The sequence below is a fragment of the Callorhinchus milii genome, unplaced genomic scaffold (genome assembly GCF_018977255.1).
Source record: "Callorhinchus milii isolate IMCB2004 unplaced genomic scaffold, IMCB_Cmil_1.0 Scaffold7, whole genome shotgun sequence".
Lineage (NCBI taxonomy): Eukaryota > Metazoa > Chordata > Chondrichthyes > Chimaeriformes > Callorhinchidae > Callorhinchus > Callorhinchus milii.
The window spans coordinates 20,473,837-20,489,955 of NW_024704748.1; the positions used below are offsets into that span (position 1 = coordinate 20,473,837).

Below are 16,119 nucleotides of genomic sequence, written 5' to 3' on the forward strand. Positions count from 1 at the left end.
AAAGTGCCCATGTGTAGGTGAACAAAACAGCCATTTTGTGCACAACAAAGTCTCATAAACTACCAAGTGGTGAATGATCAATTTATCTGGAAGATTGTTGGCTGTCAAGATACCCTGTAACCATTAGGGGGTATCCTTGTTCAAACCTTTTTGGATCTCCAGAGCTGCTCTGGTGGCATATGTTACAGGGGCCATGTGTGCTGCAAAGAGGCTCTATTTTTAATTGGAGCCGACACTGCTTATTGGCATGATGTTTGATCTGGAAACGGCTGACACTTGGGAAAAAACCTTAACTAAAATGTGTTACTCAAAAAAAAACATAGTTGTCCTACCAATCAGCTATAAGGTTTTCTTGTCCCCTTTAGGGTCAGTACAGGTTCAAATGAAATGTTTCTCTTTGGCCTGGCTTCCCCTATAAGCAGAGTCACAAGAGGGGAGATGAGATCTGAAATGGCAGGTTTCTGCAAGGATAAAAATACCCCCCTCTAATTGAGATTTGGCAGTTGTTGCTTTAAGGAAAACCAGTGAGATGGGGTACATTGTGTAAGAAAAATACTCCTCAACCTTCTCCAATGAAAATTATGAATTTCACAAATCCCTTCTGCTAGATTGGATATTGGGACAACATGCAATCCTAATATTATTAACACTTGTTTTTTTTTCCAATGACACTTGTATATTTTTCAAGTTGCACTGAACCATATAGGCACAGAGCTCAAATGTTCTTAATCCTATTAACGTGAAAAAGGATTTTTAGTCATACAATGCAACAATTATTAATTAGCCCATTCCATTGATTGTAAATTGTTGAAAATGCATGAACGTGGGTTGAGCCACATAATAGGAAAATAGCCTCTTCCCCCCGCCCCCGTTTATTGGAAGCCACTTCTAATGGAACCTTTCACTATTGTGTTGCATGCCAAAGTATGCAGATTCTCTCAGGATGTTTTAAGACTTCAAATATTGCAGAAAAACAGAATTGGCCATAGATCTGCTAATACAGCATTACAAATGCCCTTGGAAAATGACCTGCATCTTGGATAGCTTCTTTGATGCATGCATTTTTATATATATTCATGAAATAAAGTACTTCAAATGACTCATTAAGATTGAAGGTTTGTATCTTGCTAATTTTTAATTACTCAGCTTTGCCTTTAAAGGACATTTGTTTGGACTCATTTCCTTTTAGCATTTTCATATTACTTTAACTCTGCCTTATTATACATAAAAGTGGATATTTCAGAGAAGAAAAGTAAATGCAGCGGAAAGTATCCGAACCAATGCAATAACTAAATAGTATTTGACTCATACAAATGGAAAACCTACAGTCTTCTGAATTAGTCTCTATACGGTGAATTATTTTCTCTGATTTACAGACACTGGAGTGTTTGCTGAAGTTTATCTTTATTGTTTGAAATGTGCAAATATTATATCCATTTTCTGCTGCAGGTGGAAGTTAAGCCATATGTCCTGGATGATCAGATGTGTGACGAATGCCAGGGTGCACGCTGTGGTGGAAAATTTGCCCCGTTCTTCTGTGCCAATGTTACCTGTTTGCAGTATTACTGTGAATACTGCTGGGCAAGCATACACTCGCGCGCTGGCAGGGAATTTCACAAGCCCCTCGTGAAAGAAGGAGGTGATCGCCCGCGCCACGTCCCCTTCCGCTGGAGCTGAACCGTCTTATAATCACCGACACGTACTGGAGCGCAGAGCGCTGCCTCAGGGCTGAGAGGGTTCTGGAAATTGGTGCATTCTTCCTCAGATAAAGAATGTTTTTGTTTAAAGTCACTGAACTCATCCAAGATTGTCTGGTATATACAATTTTAAGAGTATCTGTAATGACTCTGCACTTTGGCTCGCAAACATCTGCTTGGGTACCTTTGTTTGTTCAATATTGGACATTGCATTGTGATTTACAATTAGTAGCTGATATCCCGTCAGCCACTGCCAGCTTGGCACTCATGTGACTGTTTCCTGTGAAAGGAACATGCACTTATTTTCAGAAACTTAGACTTGCCCCTAGAAGACTTACCAAAGGTAACACACTGTAGGTGGCATATGTAGCAAACATTCTTCTCAAATATTCAGCAATTCTAATTTTGGGTCATTTAGAATACCAGTTACCCTAAAATAAGCCTTTTTTTGCTCTCCATTTTGACTTGCAAGAATAATACCTCATAAGCTCAATCTGATTTTGCTGGGGTTTTTTTGGTTAGGTCTTTGTTAGTGTTATGTAAATGTATGCTGCAATAGCTTTTGCTGCTATATAAATGGTATTGCAGATACCACAGTACTTTATTCAGGCTAGGGTTATAAATAAATGTGGAGCATAATGCTGCTGGAAAGATGCAGTATAGCATGGAGAGGCTCCACAGGAAGGTCAGTAGTTTTTGACTGCATGTTTACTTATCCAGGTTGCTGCATGCAATAAATTTTGTGTATCATGTCTCTTATATCTGCTGACAACCTGCCCACCAGTGCACAAAAATAATTATGTAGGCTACAAAAAAAAATCTCCGTACAAAAGAGAATTGGCTAATCCTGAGGAAGGCTTGCCTCAGTAATGTAAATGCTTATGGAGTTTGAATCTGTGTCTGTTAAAGCATTACAGATATCACAAATACTTAACTAGATGTAGGATATCTTGAAGTTATGTTGATGGTAGGTGAAGTACTCTGCGGTGATCACTTATTGTGCAATTTTTATATAGTAAGGTGATTATGTATAGTACTGTGATAAAGTTAACTGTTGTAATGTCTGACATAGAAGTATGTGATGCTTCATAACCAGTGTATAAACAAGTGAGCTCAGTTAAATTTCTCTGCTGCTTGCACCATTTACATAGCTTCAGACCTTGTCCAGAAAACCAAAGAGCTCATACACTACCAATATATTTGTCGGACTGACAAGTAGGCACATTAGGAAAGGAAACTAATGCAAAAGAACTGTCTGCACAAAGTCAAAATGGAGATGTCTGCTTTCTGGTTCAGAATAAACTCCCCAATCCCTGGGTATATCCTGCAAAGCTTGAATTCTAATAAGATCTGCTAATTAGTGGACATTTTTTAGCATGTATAGTGGGGCTGCAGATTTCAACCAAACACAGGCAACAAGTGTACCAACAGTGGGGGTTTGTACACAGTAACCTTCAGCAGCTCTGGGGACAATCTGACTGGATATGACACCGCATAGTAGATTTGATACTAATTGTTGAGTCATTTGTGTGTTGTGATGTCCTGTTTGTGTCCAGTAAGTCTTTATTTTACTTTTTAGTTTTCTTTTCAGTGTTTAGTTGCAAGTATTGGCATTGAAATGGATTTTTTTTGAAAAAAGAAAAAGAAATTACTTTTTTACCAGTAAATCGCTTATTATCCCTTTGGAGGTTACTTCTGGGCTTTTTGTGATATTGCTTTCCTGCCCAGGCATGTTTTTCTATGTTTTTTCATTATCTGTATAAGACATTTGTTATGCACTACTTTTTGTATCTGGACGGTTTTCAACAGTCAGCTGATTTTTTAAGCGTGCTTTCTGACTGACATGATCTTTTGCAATACCTCAATTTTGAAATATAGGAAAGAAATTGATATTTTCTAAGTAAGTTTATTCTAAAAATATATATTAATTTAATTCTGCAAGGAAATGATTTAACAGATGGGTAATTTTATTTTTTTCATGCTTATTTGCTTTTTTGGAAATTGAAGGAGCTAGAGCTTTATAACTTTAATATGGAGAATTGTAGTTAGCTACAGTACAAGACTTTAAAAAAAAATCTACCTAAATGTGGAAAAGTGAACATTTATAAACAGTTTTCCCCTTCTTCGTATAGTTTAATGTATGAATTTAAAAGCTGGAATGTAAAGAAATAATTAAACGGCTTGGGATAGACACATCTCCATTGGTGCTGGAAGCTGTTAGTAGGACGTAAAAATTAAAATATTTTTCACTTAATTTGTGTATTTATCATTAATCCTTTAAGTACGACTGACCAGAATTGTGAAAGAAATCTTCTGTTCATTATTTTTGTATGAATACCTTTTTATGTTAAGTTATAACAACATGCTCCCTTTTGTTAAATTATAACGAGCCCCAATTTGTTTACTTGTCAATGAATATAAATGAGGTCCTTCAGATTGAGAATGTTGTTTCTAAGATGTTCAAATTGTAACTTGACTAAGAGCCCCTGGTGCATCAGGTCCATTTGTGGCCTTCTCTTGATGTTGGAGACTTGAATTAGTCAATTTTGAAGGCTAACTTAACCTCGACTCTTTGTTGTAATGTGCAATACTGTTTGTACTGTTTGTAAAAAAAACAAAAAAGCATAAATCTTTATCGCAGATTTATTTTCATTGCAAACTTTAGACATTGTGATTCACTAAATCATTTTTCTACTGTCAAATGTGTACCTTTTCTTCATGCTAGTATTTTTTCAATAGTAACGTAGCCTTTGTACTGATACAAATATTCATTGTTATTTTTAGAGAGATTTTTGCTAAAACCAGAGGATTTAAACATATTTACATATTTTTCATTTTTATTTAGTTATTTTTCTTTACAGACGGCTTTTCTCAACCATAAGTCATTTCGGGGAGAGACTTTCATATCTGGTCAATGTCATCAATATTATTTTGTATTTTTACTTGGAATAAATTAATTTTATGATGCTAATTCTTTAAAGTTTATTTTCAGTTTTGTTATTTTTGGAGCTGAAACCTTTGTAATATTGTAACTAAAGTGTCTAGTTTTGAAATGCAAAGCTTCATGTATTAACTTGCTGAAGTGGTTTACAGTAGTGTGGTAATGACAAACGGCTGAAAATGTAGAGTGATTGACAATGTAATTGGATGAATGGGCAATAAACTATCAGAATGGAACAGACAAAATAATGTTGTGCTATTGTGAGGGGAGGGGGAAATCCAAGTTGTACATGGGGAGTCTACCTGTCTTGCTGAGCGATAAGCCATGGAATTTCAGATGGGGAAATGCATTTTTTGTTGTTGAGGCTGGCTTGTATGTAGCAACCGGTTTTTGTACTACTTTGTACACTAACTTGTTCCTTCTTTCTATTTACTAACCAAACTTTCCTCTCAGTCTCAGTTAGCTGCTACAGTGTTGAAAAATGCCACCAAGTATTTATAAATGCAAGCAATTACTATATACCCCAAATGGGTAGCTAGCCGGAAATTATAGGTAAATGTGGTAATTCTGCAAATTTGTTTTGCACAAAATTCATAGTAAATGCACCAATTTTAGTATTCAGTTAGTTTACTTAACATTAAGGTGCTAATACTAAATAAACACAATATAGCCAAACTTTTCTGGACGTAGTTGTATTGGGGTATACAGTACAGGTATTTGTAACTTTGCTGTTAAATAATGGAAAACATCATTTTTAGAGTGTTCAAAGCTAGGATGTCTGTGTTTGTTTCCAAACAAACTACTAATTTTAAATGTATCTTTTACTGTTCTCCTAGATTGTTTAGCTAGTACTCTTACACAGCATATACATTTTGGCTTGGACTGATGCTTGTACGGAACTGCAGTACTGTGACTAAACATGGAGCTCAATGCTGCTATTGCTTACCAATGCTTAAGTTTGTAGTTTGGACTTTATTTTTTTCTGTACTAACAAGTAAACCTTATTAAACTTAGTTGTATGAATCAGTAACACTTGTCATGATTTTGCATGATCATTGGCGACTGTTGGCATGATTTGCAACATTTATTAAAACCACAGAAACCGACTGAAGTCTTGATTGGCTAAACATTTCTAATAGCAAATCACATTTCCTCCCAAGGACCTTGGGAAAATAAACCGTTGAATTTACAAAACGACACCATCTACAGGAGAGCACATCTACTGCAATCATCTACAGTCAGTCACATAATTAATATTTACAATACTTTATTTTAAAACTTGGCAGTTTGATCACAGAATCATTGCACCTAATTCTTCTAAAATAACAAGCACAATGAAAAATGTTTCAGCATAAGTGAAGATCATAGATATTCTTTCATGTTCTACAAGAATTATCGTGAAATAGCTTGGATTTTTTAAAAATCTTTCTCCTGAGCAGGACTTTTTTTAAAAAAAAACTTTCTTCTGAAGACCATATTGGGCATTCCTTTGGCATTCCAGAAAGAAGGCACAATATAGCAATCACTCGCATGCAAATAGTTAGACCATTGCCAAATGATATGCTAATATGAAATAAATGAGATGTGTAACTGAACACAAAGTTTACACACTAAAGAGTGGCAGCTATTATGCATTTTCAGAAGAATTCTATTCACTCCTTTTGTTGCAAGAAAAATCAACTTTTTTAAAAAAAAAGTACTTATTAAAGAATCTTGTTGAGGTACCGTATCATAAAGGAACTGCCCCTAATTCCTTAAGAGTAAAATATTGTTTTCCTTGTTAAGAACACTACAATATGACTCATTTTTAGAATATTTTTAGAGCTGCAATTACTTATTTGACAGCTACTGGAAGCACATTGACTGGAGATTCATTATGCTGGCCATCATTGGATGAATTGATATTAAGGATTCAGTATTCTATTCACTAGTACTGTGCACTATTCAAATAGGAAAATTGACATTCGAGTTTCATGCCAATTATGAAATAACATTTTATAGACCAGTTATTCTGAATTTAATTGAAGAGAAAATTATCTGAATGAGATCAGATTCAAGAATTGTTCTTGTAAATTGTTTCCTTCCAGCATTTCTGTAAATCAAATTGAAGGGCCGACTTTGAGACACATTTTTATTAAGTGCTTACTGTTGCAGAAATGAATTGGTAGAATGACCAATTCAGATTTACCCTTATTCATCTTTGGTAGTTTTGTTTAAAAGTGAATGTAACACTTGACACTCACTGAGCTTGTTTATTTAAAGATATCTGTGGTAATATTTTGGAGGGCCATGAAGTAGATGCATAAAACAAATTCTTCATCTGTGGTTTGTTTGGGGGAACTGATTTGCAGCACAGAAGCCCATTCAGACAAATGTCCCACTGCAACTATCTATTCTCATCTTTTTTGCCCTGCTCTCATATTTCCTTCACACATTGGCTTAAAAATGTTGTGGTGTGCAAAATAACTAAATCAAACATCTGGAAGCAATTTGATGAATTATATAAAATAACATGGGACTCTATGGCAAGTTCCTACTGTACTTTTATGTCTTACTGCTCAAGTAATTCAGAATACAAAACTGGATTTATATTTCCCATTCCAAAATTGGACTTGTTAGAGGATGTAACCAAAACTAAGTAAATATATAGTATTCTGAGGAGTACTACCAACCCAGTTTATTTTAATGTTAAAGAGTTGTGCTAGATATGAAAGGATTAGAATTGAACTTTTAGAAAGCATTTAGTAACATTTCACATGGAAGGTAGTTAATCATATTAAAATTATTTATTTTTATGTACCCGATTGTTAAGGCCACTTTTAAAGCATATGCAATTCTAGACTCTATTTTCAAAAGGATATGTGTTAAAGGGTTAGAAACCTAATTATCACCAGTTATAAAGAAATTTAACAAGTCTGATGTCAGATCAAAATACTTTATAAAATCTACCTGAATCATTCCTTTTGATTAATCATCACTCACTATCCCAGCCCAACCATACAAAATATTCAGTGGAACATAATTACAGGGATGATATAATGAGCTGTCTCTGGAATGCAGCTGGTTACAATTGTAGAGTGTAGAAGATTGGTTGAAGTCAGGAGCTTTGCATTCAGGTTTATTTTTGGAGTCTCTCTGGCCACTTTGTTATTATAGCTGAATGGTTTTATCCCCTTTGAGAATGTAACTCTACCACTTCCCCTTTCTTCTAAAATCTAGTTGAGAAAGTTAAGCAGTGTGTCAGGTATCATAGATTAGAATAGTGGTTTGGTATCTTTATTGTTTCTAATAATAAATACTGCCTAGGTCAGTGGATTTGACTGATCTCAGACAACCTAATTCAAATTTAATTGAACTGATGAGACTAAACAATATGGGTTGCAATGTCCAGTTAAGAGATTGTATATTTCTTGCTGATTAAATTCACTGAGTTCTGAAATGGTTTTGCCTCTCCATTTGTGTCTCAGATGTCGAGTGCAATGAAATCTAGTTTTATAAAATGGACTTTTGCACCAAGATCACCTTCTCAATATGTCCTTCCATGGTGATATGTTTCCCAAACTACTTCCTGACAGCATTTTAGAAGTGCACGGCTGCCTTCTGTGTAGAGTTGAAGAGAAATGAGCTAAGTAGTTATATTTTATAGTACATGATACACTTGTAAAACCATATAACTTAATCTACCAGAGTTATACCAATGATTTGAGTCTTTTTAAACTGATATTGTAATCTGCCAATTCAGTTTCCTGGTTTCCTTCTACAAGGGCACAGATCTATATAGTGCCCTCCCCTACCTCTGCTATGTGATCATTATTGATATGGGAGCTTTGACTGTGTTAGCAGCATTTTGACAACAGGAAAAATCACAACCTACATTGCTCTTCTCCTTTTCTTGTGCAGAGAACTCATGTCAATTGCAATTCCATCCCAGTTAAGATCAGCTAATGTAGCACAGAATTGGGATGGAACTTAAAAGAGTCTTTCTGCTTTGTAGCTCTGAAAACAGCCAGTAGAAGCTTGTGGTCGGTCTTGAACGATCTTCTCCATGGTTAGCAGATTGTATAGTTGTAAACATTTGTATGATTAAATGGTATAAAGGCACAGCTCATTCTCTCATACAGAACAGGATGATGTTATGCCCATAAACATGCAAAAGAAGCTGAAAATCATTAAGTAAATGATGTGACAGTAACAGCCCTATATAGTAAGTACTTTTATACCCTGTATAAAAGCATAAATCTTGTTTCAAGAGCAATTCTGAGCCCCTCTCCTGAAATGCTCCAGGTGATTTTGGAATAATTGAATTCAGCACCTTATATCATAAGGACATCTCGAAGCACTTCACAGAATTTACTGTGAAATGAAGCAACTGTGGATTTGTATAACATGACTGCACAATTGTGCAAAGCAATGTCCCATAAACAATTGTAAAATAAGGGACCAATATTATTTGGGGTATTGTTGGCTCAGATACTAGGAGAAAATTCTCTTTTTCAAATAGTGGTATGGGATCTAACATTCACCTGAAAAGGTAGACAGGACCTTGGTTTAACATCTCACTCAAAGGACAAAGAATGAAATGCATTCAGCTACACTATTAAGAAGACATGTCCAACAAACCCATTGTAACAATCTTAAGCTTCTGAATATTGTTAGAATTCTTAACTTTATTTTATTTAAAAAGTATTCAAAAAGCCCTGATCTGTACTTAGTTTTGAATATCCAGAGCTCTTCTTAGTCTTGGAGAAAGTAATTCAAACAATGCAAGGAGGAATCTCTGCTAATGATGCAAATATGAATCATCAGTTCCTCAAACAGTAAAAAATGAACTTTACTGCAGCATTAAAAAAAGTTACACTCTCAAGGGCTAATAATTTCACTTGGTTTCAGAACTACAAATCTTTCCACTCAATTGGCTGCAACTGTTGCATGTGCAGGCACTTGAAAAACTGACTGAAAAACAATGCACCTTGTGTTCTCTTTCTACAGTTTGTCCTGAGTTAAAATTTACCAATCTGGCTCAGGGGGTGAGTAGTGTAAAGGTAAGCAATCTAGGCTGGTTAAGGCATGGATATTTGGAATAATTGTAATACTTAGACCATACATTAATTTGGGGACAGCTGCACTCATTATTTTAAGCAGATACTCGTTTCTTGATCTGTCATGGAGCGACTTAATTAGGATATGCAAGATAAGTGGGATGGCTTGTTGGTCTGAAGGCCTGAAAGGCCTTTACTTCTTCCTCTAGACTTTTTTTTAAAAAAATCCTTGACTTTTTAAAAAAAGTCTGGAATCTCAGTTCTAAGAAGGCACATCAACATTTCTTAAAATTTACAGATTAGTTTTCCTCTTTAAAAAATTCTTAAGACATTTCCTGTAAGAGGGGATGATTAAAATAGAAGTAAATTAACATGGTCCACTTTTGGTTTCATACATAAAATGGGGAACATGGTGTAAAGTGCAACATTTTATTAGTTAACATGGTAATTGGAATAGATCAAAGGAACTTTAAAATAGAATTAAATTACTACCATCTGATACAATCTATTTTATAAGAAAATAGACATCTCAGCATTCTTAAATTTAATAGTTTAGATTCTTGCACATTAAGTATTACAGCTGCCTATATACACAATTGTTTTTTTTAAAAACAAACTAACATTAAATATTCATGCAATAAAGTATTTCAACTGAATTTTATTTTTTTGACCCATGGAATGCCATAATACTCAACTTAAAAGATTTTTTAAAAAAAACCCAAGTACAAGTTGATTGGGTTTAAATCCTACAATAGTTACAGAAAATAAAATTTGCAAATAATTGAAAGCTTCCACTCTAATATGCAGCAAAATAAAACACTCAGTTTCCACTGTGGAAAGTGTAAGAGACCTGTGTTTTTAATTAAGTTCAAACTGTGCACTGATGTGCACAGCAAGCTACTGTCTCACATACATATGTCACAAGGGCATAATTTCTTTTAAACTCTAAGAAAATGTAATTCAAAAGTTCTTTGTTTCTTAAGACAAAGAATTACGCTTCAAGTAAACCTGCTCTGAATAAAGGTTTAAAACTGTAAAACAGTGCAAATAACTAAGACAGAGTAACTACTTGCTCTACCTTTTTTGTGAACCGCTTTCACCATTTTTAAAGTACCAGCTTTTGGTTATTCCTTTCCAATCCCTGTATTTACACATCAATGTTCTCAGCAGTTCACTACATGCCTAGGAAAAATGCTGAATATCAGCAGGGCAATCCTGGAACAATGACAAGGCTTATCTGCATATTGTAAGCACATTTTACTTCAGAGAATGCATAAATGTATCCAAGTCATATTCTGTGTCATATTGTTGCTGATCCCAAAGTTCTCCAAGATTTTCCAGCATTGCCTTCATAGATGACTTTTCAGTGGAACAAGATCCCCGGTCTTCGTGGCTCTCCTAAAAAAGATTATCAAACATAGTATCAATTGAGTTTTTTTCAGAAATGTTACACCTCTAAAAAGTAACAAACTAAGGATCTGATTTTTTAAAATTCAAACTGCACCTAAGACATTAGCGAGATAGTCAAGGATACATTTGTCTGTAGGTGAAGATTGCTGTCAGATCAAATTCTCATGTTTTTAAAAAAAATCAATAAAATGCATCATTGTGCAGAGATTCTTTACAATTGTCTGGAAAATGTAACTGGAAGTTATTAACAAGCTTTAAAAAATACATTTGCATACAACTTTATGGCAGGTGTGCATTAAACATTAGCTCTAAATATTCAAATATAATGTTCATAAGATGGGCATTTATGCTTTAATACAAATACCATCTCCAATGGTATGCATTTCCCACCACACCCAACACTCAGGATTCTAGTCACAAACAAGGTTGTCAAATGAGGGGTTAATGCATGTATGCAAACAATAAACAATTCATAGTTTTCTACTTTACCTTATCAAGAGTGAAAAGATCCAGAAGCTGATCTGTCCCCATGCTCTGAAGACTTGCATTCTCTTGGCTAATCACTGTATTTGCAATATTCATCTTGAATTTCTGTAATCCCATGATTTTTTCCTCCAAGGTTCCTTTTGTTATTAATCGGTAAACATTAACCACACGTTTCTAGGAGACAAGGAAAAATATTAATACTCAACTGACTTAACACATACAGGACTACTCAGAGGAAATTTGACAAATTTAATTGGATTAAAACATTAGGAAGGAGAAATTAAATAATCTATCAGTTAAATGGATGACTATATTCCCTTCTCTTCCCCAATCCAAACAACATCTTTCAAGAGGAGCCAATTGCACACTTGTGCATGATCAGTCAATACTGACAGCCAGAAAAAAAAGAGTGGTTTGTCAAACGGGTTTGGAGTTATTTCGCATTTTCATACTTAGGCATCAAAAAAAGAAATATTTTTCCATTTATTGTGAACTACTCAGACTGTATTCACAATTGTTTGAAATAGTTACAGACTGGAATGTCATCCTGGACCTATGAGCTCCTCCAACATGGGGCCTCAACCCATAAAATATGGAGAGACAGAAAGTCATGCGACAAGACAGGATTTGGAATATGAACTAAGATAGTGGAGGCTAAAAGGACAAGAAATAGGATCAGTGACAGGTTGATAGCTTTGAGGGTAATGTGCAGCAGAGACAAGGGAGGCCAACAGAATATTAGTGTAGTTAGAAAAAGGATAGAATATAATTCACAGGATGTAGTGATGGGGCATTGGTACCACTGCATACAGTACTTCAGGTAACATTCAGGAAATATCACTGATTCAGACAATATCATAAAATGTTATTTCAAAAATCTCTGATCTTGCATCTTTAAAATTTTAGTAGAGATGCTACCTGTCCAATGCGATGTGCTCGATCCATTGCCTGCAGATCACGCATTGGGTTCCAGTCATGCTCCACGAACACTACTGTATCTGCCCCAGTAAGATTGAGACCTAGGCCACCAACGTGAGTCGTTAGCAGCAAGACATCTATAGACGGGTCATTATTAAACCTAAAAAAATAAGAATTATCGCACTGTAATAGAGGAATTCAATTTACAAACGCCAGAAGAGGTGCAACTTGAACGATTATAGATATTATGTTTAAATCAATACAGCAATGAATGTAATGTAACAGAATTACTGATTAAGATCTACTTTTAAAGCCACATGACAGCTAGTATAACCAGCTCCCAAGCTGATATGTCTGTAGTGTGCAAAAAGGACAAACCCTCTTCAGGGCCTCATTCCATGTTTGATTTGCTCTAGATATTAACCATTGTGAAACTGTACAAGCTCAATTCCTGGTCTGTGTTGAGTTATCCGATCACAGCCGAGTTGGTGGTTAGCGGGCCACAATGGGTCTTAGACGACTGAGGTGTGTAGTGGTGAAAGATGCCTGCTCTTAAATTGCTATCGAATGGGCTCCCTCCTGAAAAGTATGTGTATGCATGCATTTAATAATATCATAATGGGTGAGACAGGAATGGGTTTGCCTGTAATGCAGGTTATTACATAAAATCCACTGGGGAAGAGACCATCATTGGAAATGTATCCCACAATGAGTCAGTATATTCTTACCATTTAAAAATGTTAATTTGTTCGGTTGTCAAAAAATTTAGATATGCAGAAATTTTAAGTGATATTCTGTAGCCTTATTACTTTACTGTCATCTTACCTACCTTGCCACAATGGAATGTCTCTGGCCTGCAGGTACACTGCCATCCAGTCTTAAGTAAGTAACGCTTGGCATTTGCGGTTTGAGCAAATCATGTTCTACAATATCCAACATACTCTTCAGCTGACAGAATATGAGAATGCGATGTTGTGCTACAACAGACTCAGTACCACTTTCTGAAGTGCCACTATTGCCAAGTCCACAGTCAAGCAGTAGCTAAGAAAACAAATTTAAGAGAATATTATTTATTCCATTGCAGAATCAGTCAGAACATTTCAAAAATTGTATGGAAAAAAAATAACCCAATATCATGGTGAAGATTCTCCATGGCAGTAATCAGGAGTTTGAACTACTGACTAGTTCTATCTTAGCTTGGCTTCGCCACATTGTTTTTTCCTGTAAAATACTGCATTTTGGTGCTGCTATATACAAAATAATGCTCACTATCATCAAATAATATTAAGAATATCTTTTTTTAATTCCAATCAATGGTGAAAGTATAGCATAACTAGACAGCAGTGTGGACTTAGGGAATTATGTGACCCCTTCCCCTCCTCTCACAGGTAACACTACTGTATTAACTAAACACATTGTAGTGTCAACACTAAAGTCCATACTAAAAAGAGTTATAATCTTATCTATCTGGTGACTAAGTGGCAGTGGGTTTGTTCGGATATTAATATGCAGTCAATATCTGCAATATAAATGCAGATTGCAAGTCAATTCAGTTTCACTTTACTTCAAGCTCTTGGACAATCTGTTGACAGTCCTAAACCTTTATCTAAAACAAGTCAGCAATTTTATACCAGCTAGATTTGCTCAGCCTTCGGGGAATGCAACATTGAAATAATAATAATCCTTTGCTGATCTGTAACCAGCTTTAAGTGGTACAGTCCTGCGCTGGTATCACCTTTCCCTTAGAATCCCCCTCTCTCCAGCAATTCAACTGTGCTCAGATCAGTAGAGCTACAACAACAGCAACAACTCGGATTTATAGAGCGCCCTCCACGCCGAACAGCGCCTCAGAGCACTTCACAGTAACAGATCCCAGGGCCGAGCCACGGGGAGGGGAGTGACCAAAGGCGCGGTCGAAAAAAAAGTCTTCAGCAGAGACCTGAAAATAGGAAGAGAAGGGGCGAGGCGAAGGGTGTGAGGAAGAGAGTTCCAGAGCCTCGGGGCATAGTGGCTGAAGGCACGGCCACCAAGGGTGGAGCGGAGGACTCGGGGGACAAGGAGGAGGCCAGACCCGGAGTTTTGAATAATCTGGATTTTGTGAATGGTAGTGGAGGGGAGGCCGGCGAGGAGGGTCTTTGAATAGCTAGTTTCTTGTGGAAATTTAATGCACATTAAAACCCTCTACTAAATAGTCTACATCTCTAATAATCTAAGCAATATACGCAGAAATTAACATTTAAAGCACTAAATATTAAGTACGGTAAACTCCTGGTTTAAAACTTGTCTACCATTTAAGTCATCATATTGTCAGTATATCAGCCACATTCACTTATGTATTTATACATAGGCCTAACTCTCAATCCCAGATAACTCGTCACCGAGCCATTTTCCCTCAGAGTGACAGGTATCAGGAGTTTATTACCTGTTTTAAAGCAGAGAGCTTTGGAGCATGTTGAATATCATGAAGAGATGAACCTTGAGCAGCAAGTTGCTCTGAAATATGTTGGAATTCTGGATGCTGTGATGTTAGCACGAGTGCTGGATGATTGCATAGTTTTCTCAGGTACTGTAAAGCCTAGAAACAAATGTTAATTTCAAAATGTTATACAGACCATATGAAACTATAAATAATTTAGAATAGAAATCCAGAAATAGATCCAATTATAAATCAACCATAATGTACTAATGTAACAAGGCTGACATAGAGTGCAAGAGTACAACTCAGATTTCGAATAGATAACTGAGAATCTCTATAAATATTTACCTGGAATACATGCCCTGTAGCCTTCAGTTTGGGTTTTTCATTTTCCTCAGTGACTGTACCTGTGGATATGGTTTCGTCAACATCGCACTTAGCACGAGATTTGGCAAAATCTTCATAAAGTTGTACCTGTCAAAAGTATACATTATCGTGTTTAATAAGTAGTGCTAAAATGCATAACAAAGTCCACATCTCCTCAACAACGCAAGGAACATAAAATCCTTTAATTGCATCTTTTGGGAAGCTTAATATTATACCTGTTTTCTACTTTAAATTTCTTTAATGAAAAGTTTTGAGAATCTCTATTGAGTTGTAAACCCAAATCTAAGGAATCATCGTCATCACTCTGCCCTAAACTCCATTATATACAATAATCTTTGCATTTGATATACTTCCTTATGTCCTGTAGCTCAGTTAGCGCACTCGCTTTGCAAGCGTGAGACCTGAGTTCAATTCCAGGCAGGGCGAAACCTTGAGCAAGTTTCCTTACTCCACACAGAGCCTAATAATAATCCCTCCAAAACCAAAAACAATAATAAATTGGTCATTTTCAATCTACGACTGTTTGTGGGACATTGCTGTGCGCAATTGGCTGCCGTGTTTGCCCACAAATATACAGTCAATTCACTTTACAGTGTGTTCCGTGAAGCGCTTTGGGACGTCCTCCCGACGTGAAAAGCGCTATATCAAATGCAAGGATTATTATTATTATCAAGATATCTCATTGAGCATTGCGCTTTCAAATATAATAGTTTTCAACATAGTTAATTTCCAGTGAGATTCATCCCAGAAAGTCCAGTTGAAAACACCTTCACAGTTATACCCCCTCTGTTGCTCTGACTAAGTCAATTATGTGAAGTGCTTTAT

The 16,119-nt window shown here is 35.8% G+C and overlaps 2 protein-coding genes across 5 annotated transcripts in view; one reads left to right on the forward strand and one right to left on the reverse strand.

Moving 5' to 3' along the window:
- cpeb3 (cytoplasmic polyadenylation element binding protein 3) overlaps positions 1-5,744 on the forward strand; it is a 51,594-nt gene extending 45,850 nt beyond the window's left edge. For all 3 annotated transcript variants that reach the window (XM_007896500.2, XM_042336612.1, XM_042336613.1), the window contains one exon: positions 1,450-5,744. In XM_007896500.2, the coding sequence (XP_007894691.2) occupies positions 1,450-1,677 (228 nt within the window). In that variant the 3' untranslated portion in view covers positions 1,678-5,744. The remainder of the gene's footprint in view (positions 1-1,449) is intronic.
- Positions 5,745-10,206: 4,462 nt separating this feature from the next.
- The window catches only part of btaf1 (BTAF1 RNA polymerase II, B-TFIID transcription factor-associated), a 31,106-nt gene continuing 25,193 nt past the window's right edge, over positions 10,207-16,119 (reverse strand). For both annotated transcript variants that reach the window (XM_007896488.2, XM_007896480.2), the window contains exons 33-38: positions 15,256-15,381; positions 14,914-15,066; positions 13,321-13,532; positions 12,492-12,651; positions 11,577-11,747; positions 10,207-11,075 (exon numbers count right to left, since the gene is read on the reverse strand). In XM_007896488.2, coding sequence (XP_007894679.2) covers positions 10,935-11,075; positions 11,577-11,747; positions 12,492-12,651; positions 13,321-13,532; positions 14,914-15,066; positions 15,256-15,381 — 963 coding nt within the window. In that variant the 3' untranslated portion in view covers positions 10,207-10,934. The remainder of the gene's footprint in view (positions 11,076-11,576; positions 11,748-12,491; positions 12,652-13,320; positions 13,533-14,913; positions 15,067-15,255; positions 15,382-16,119) is intronic.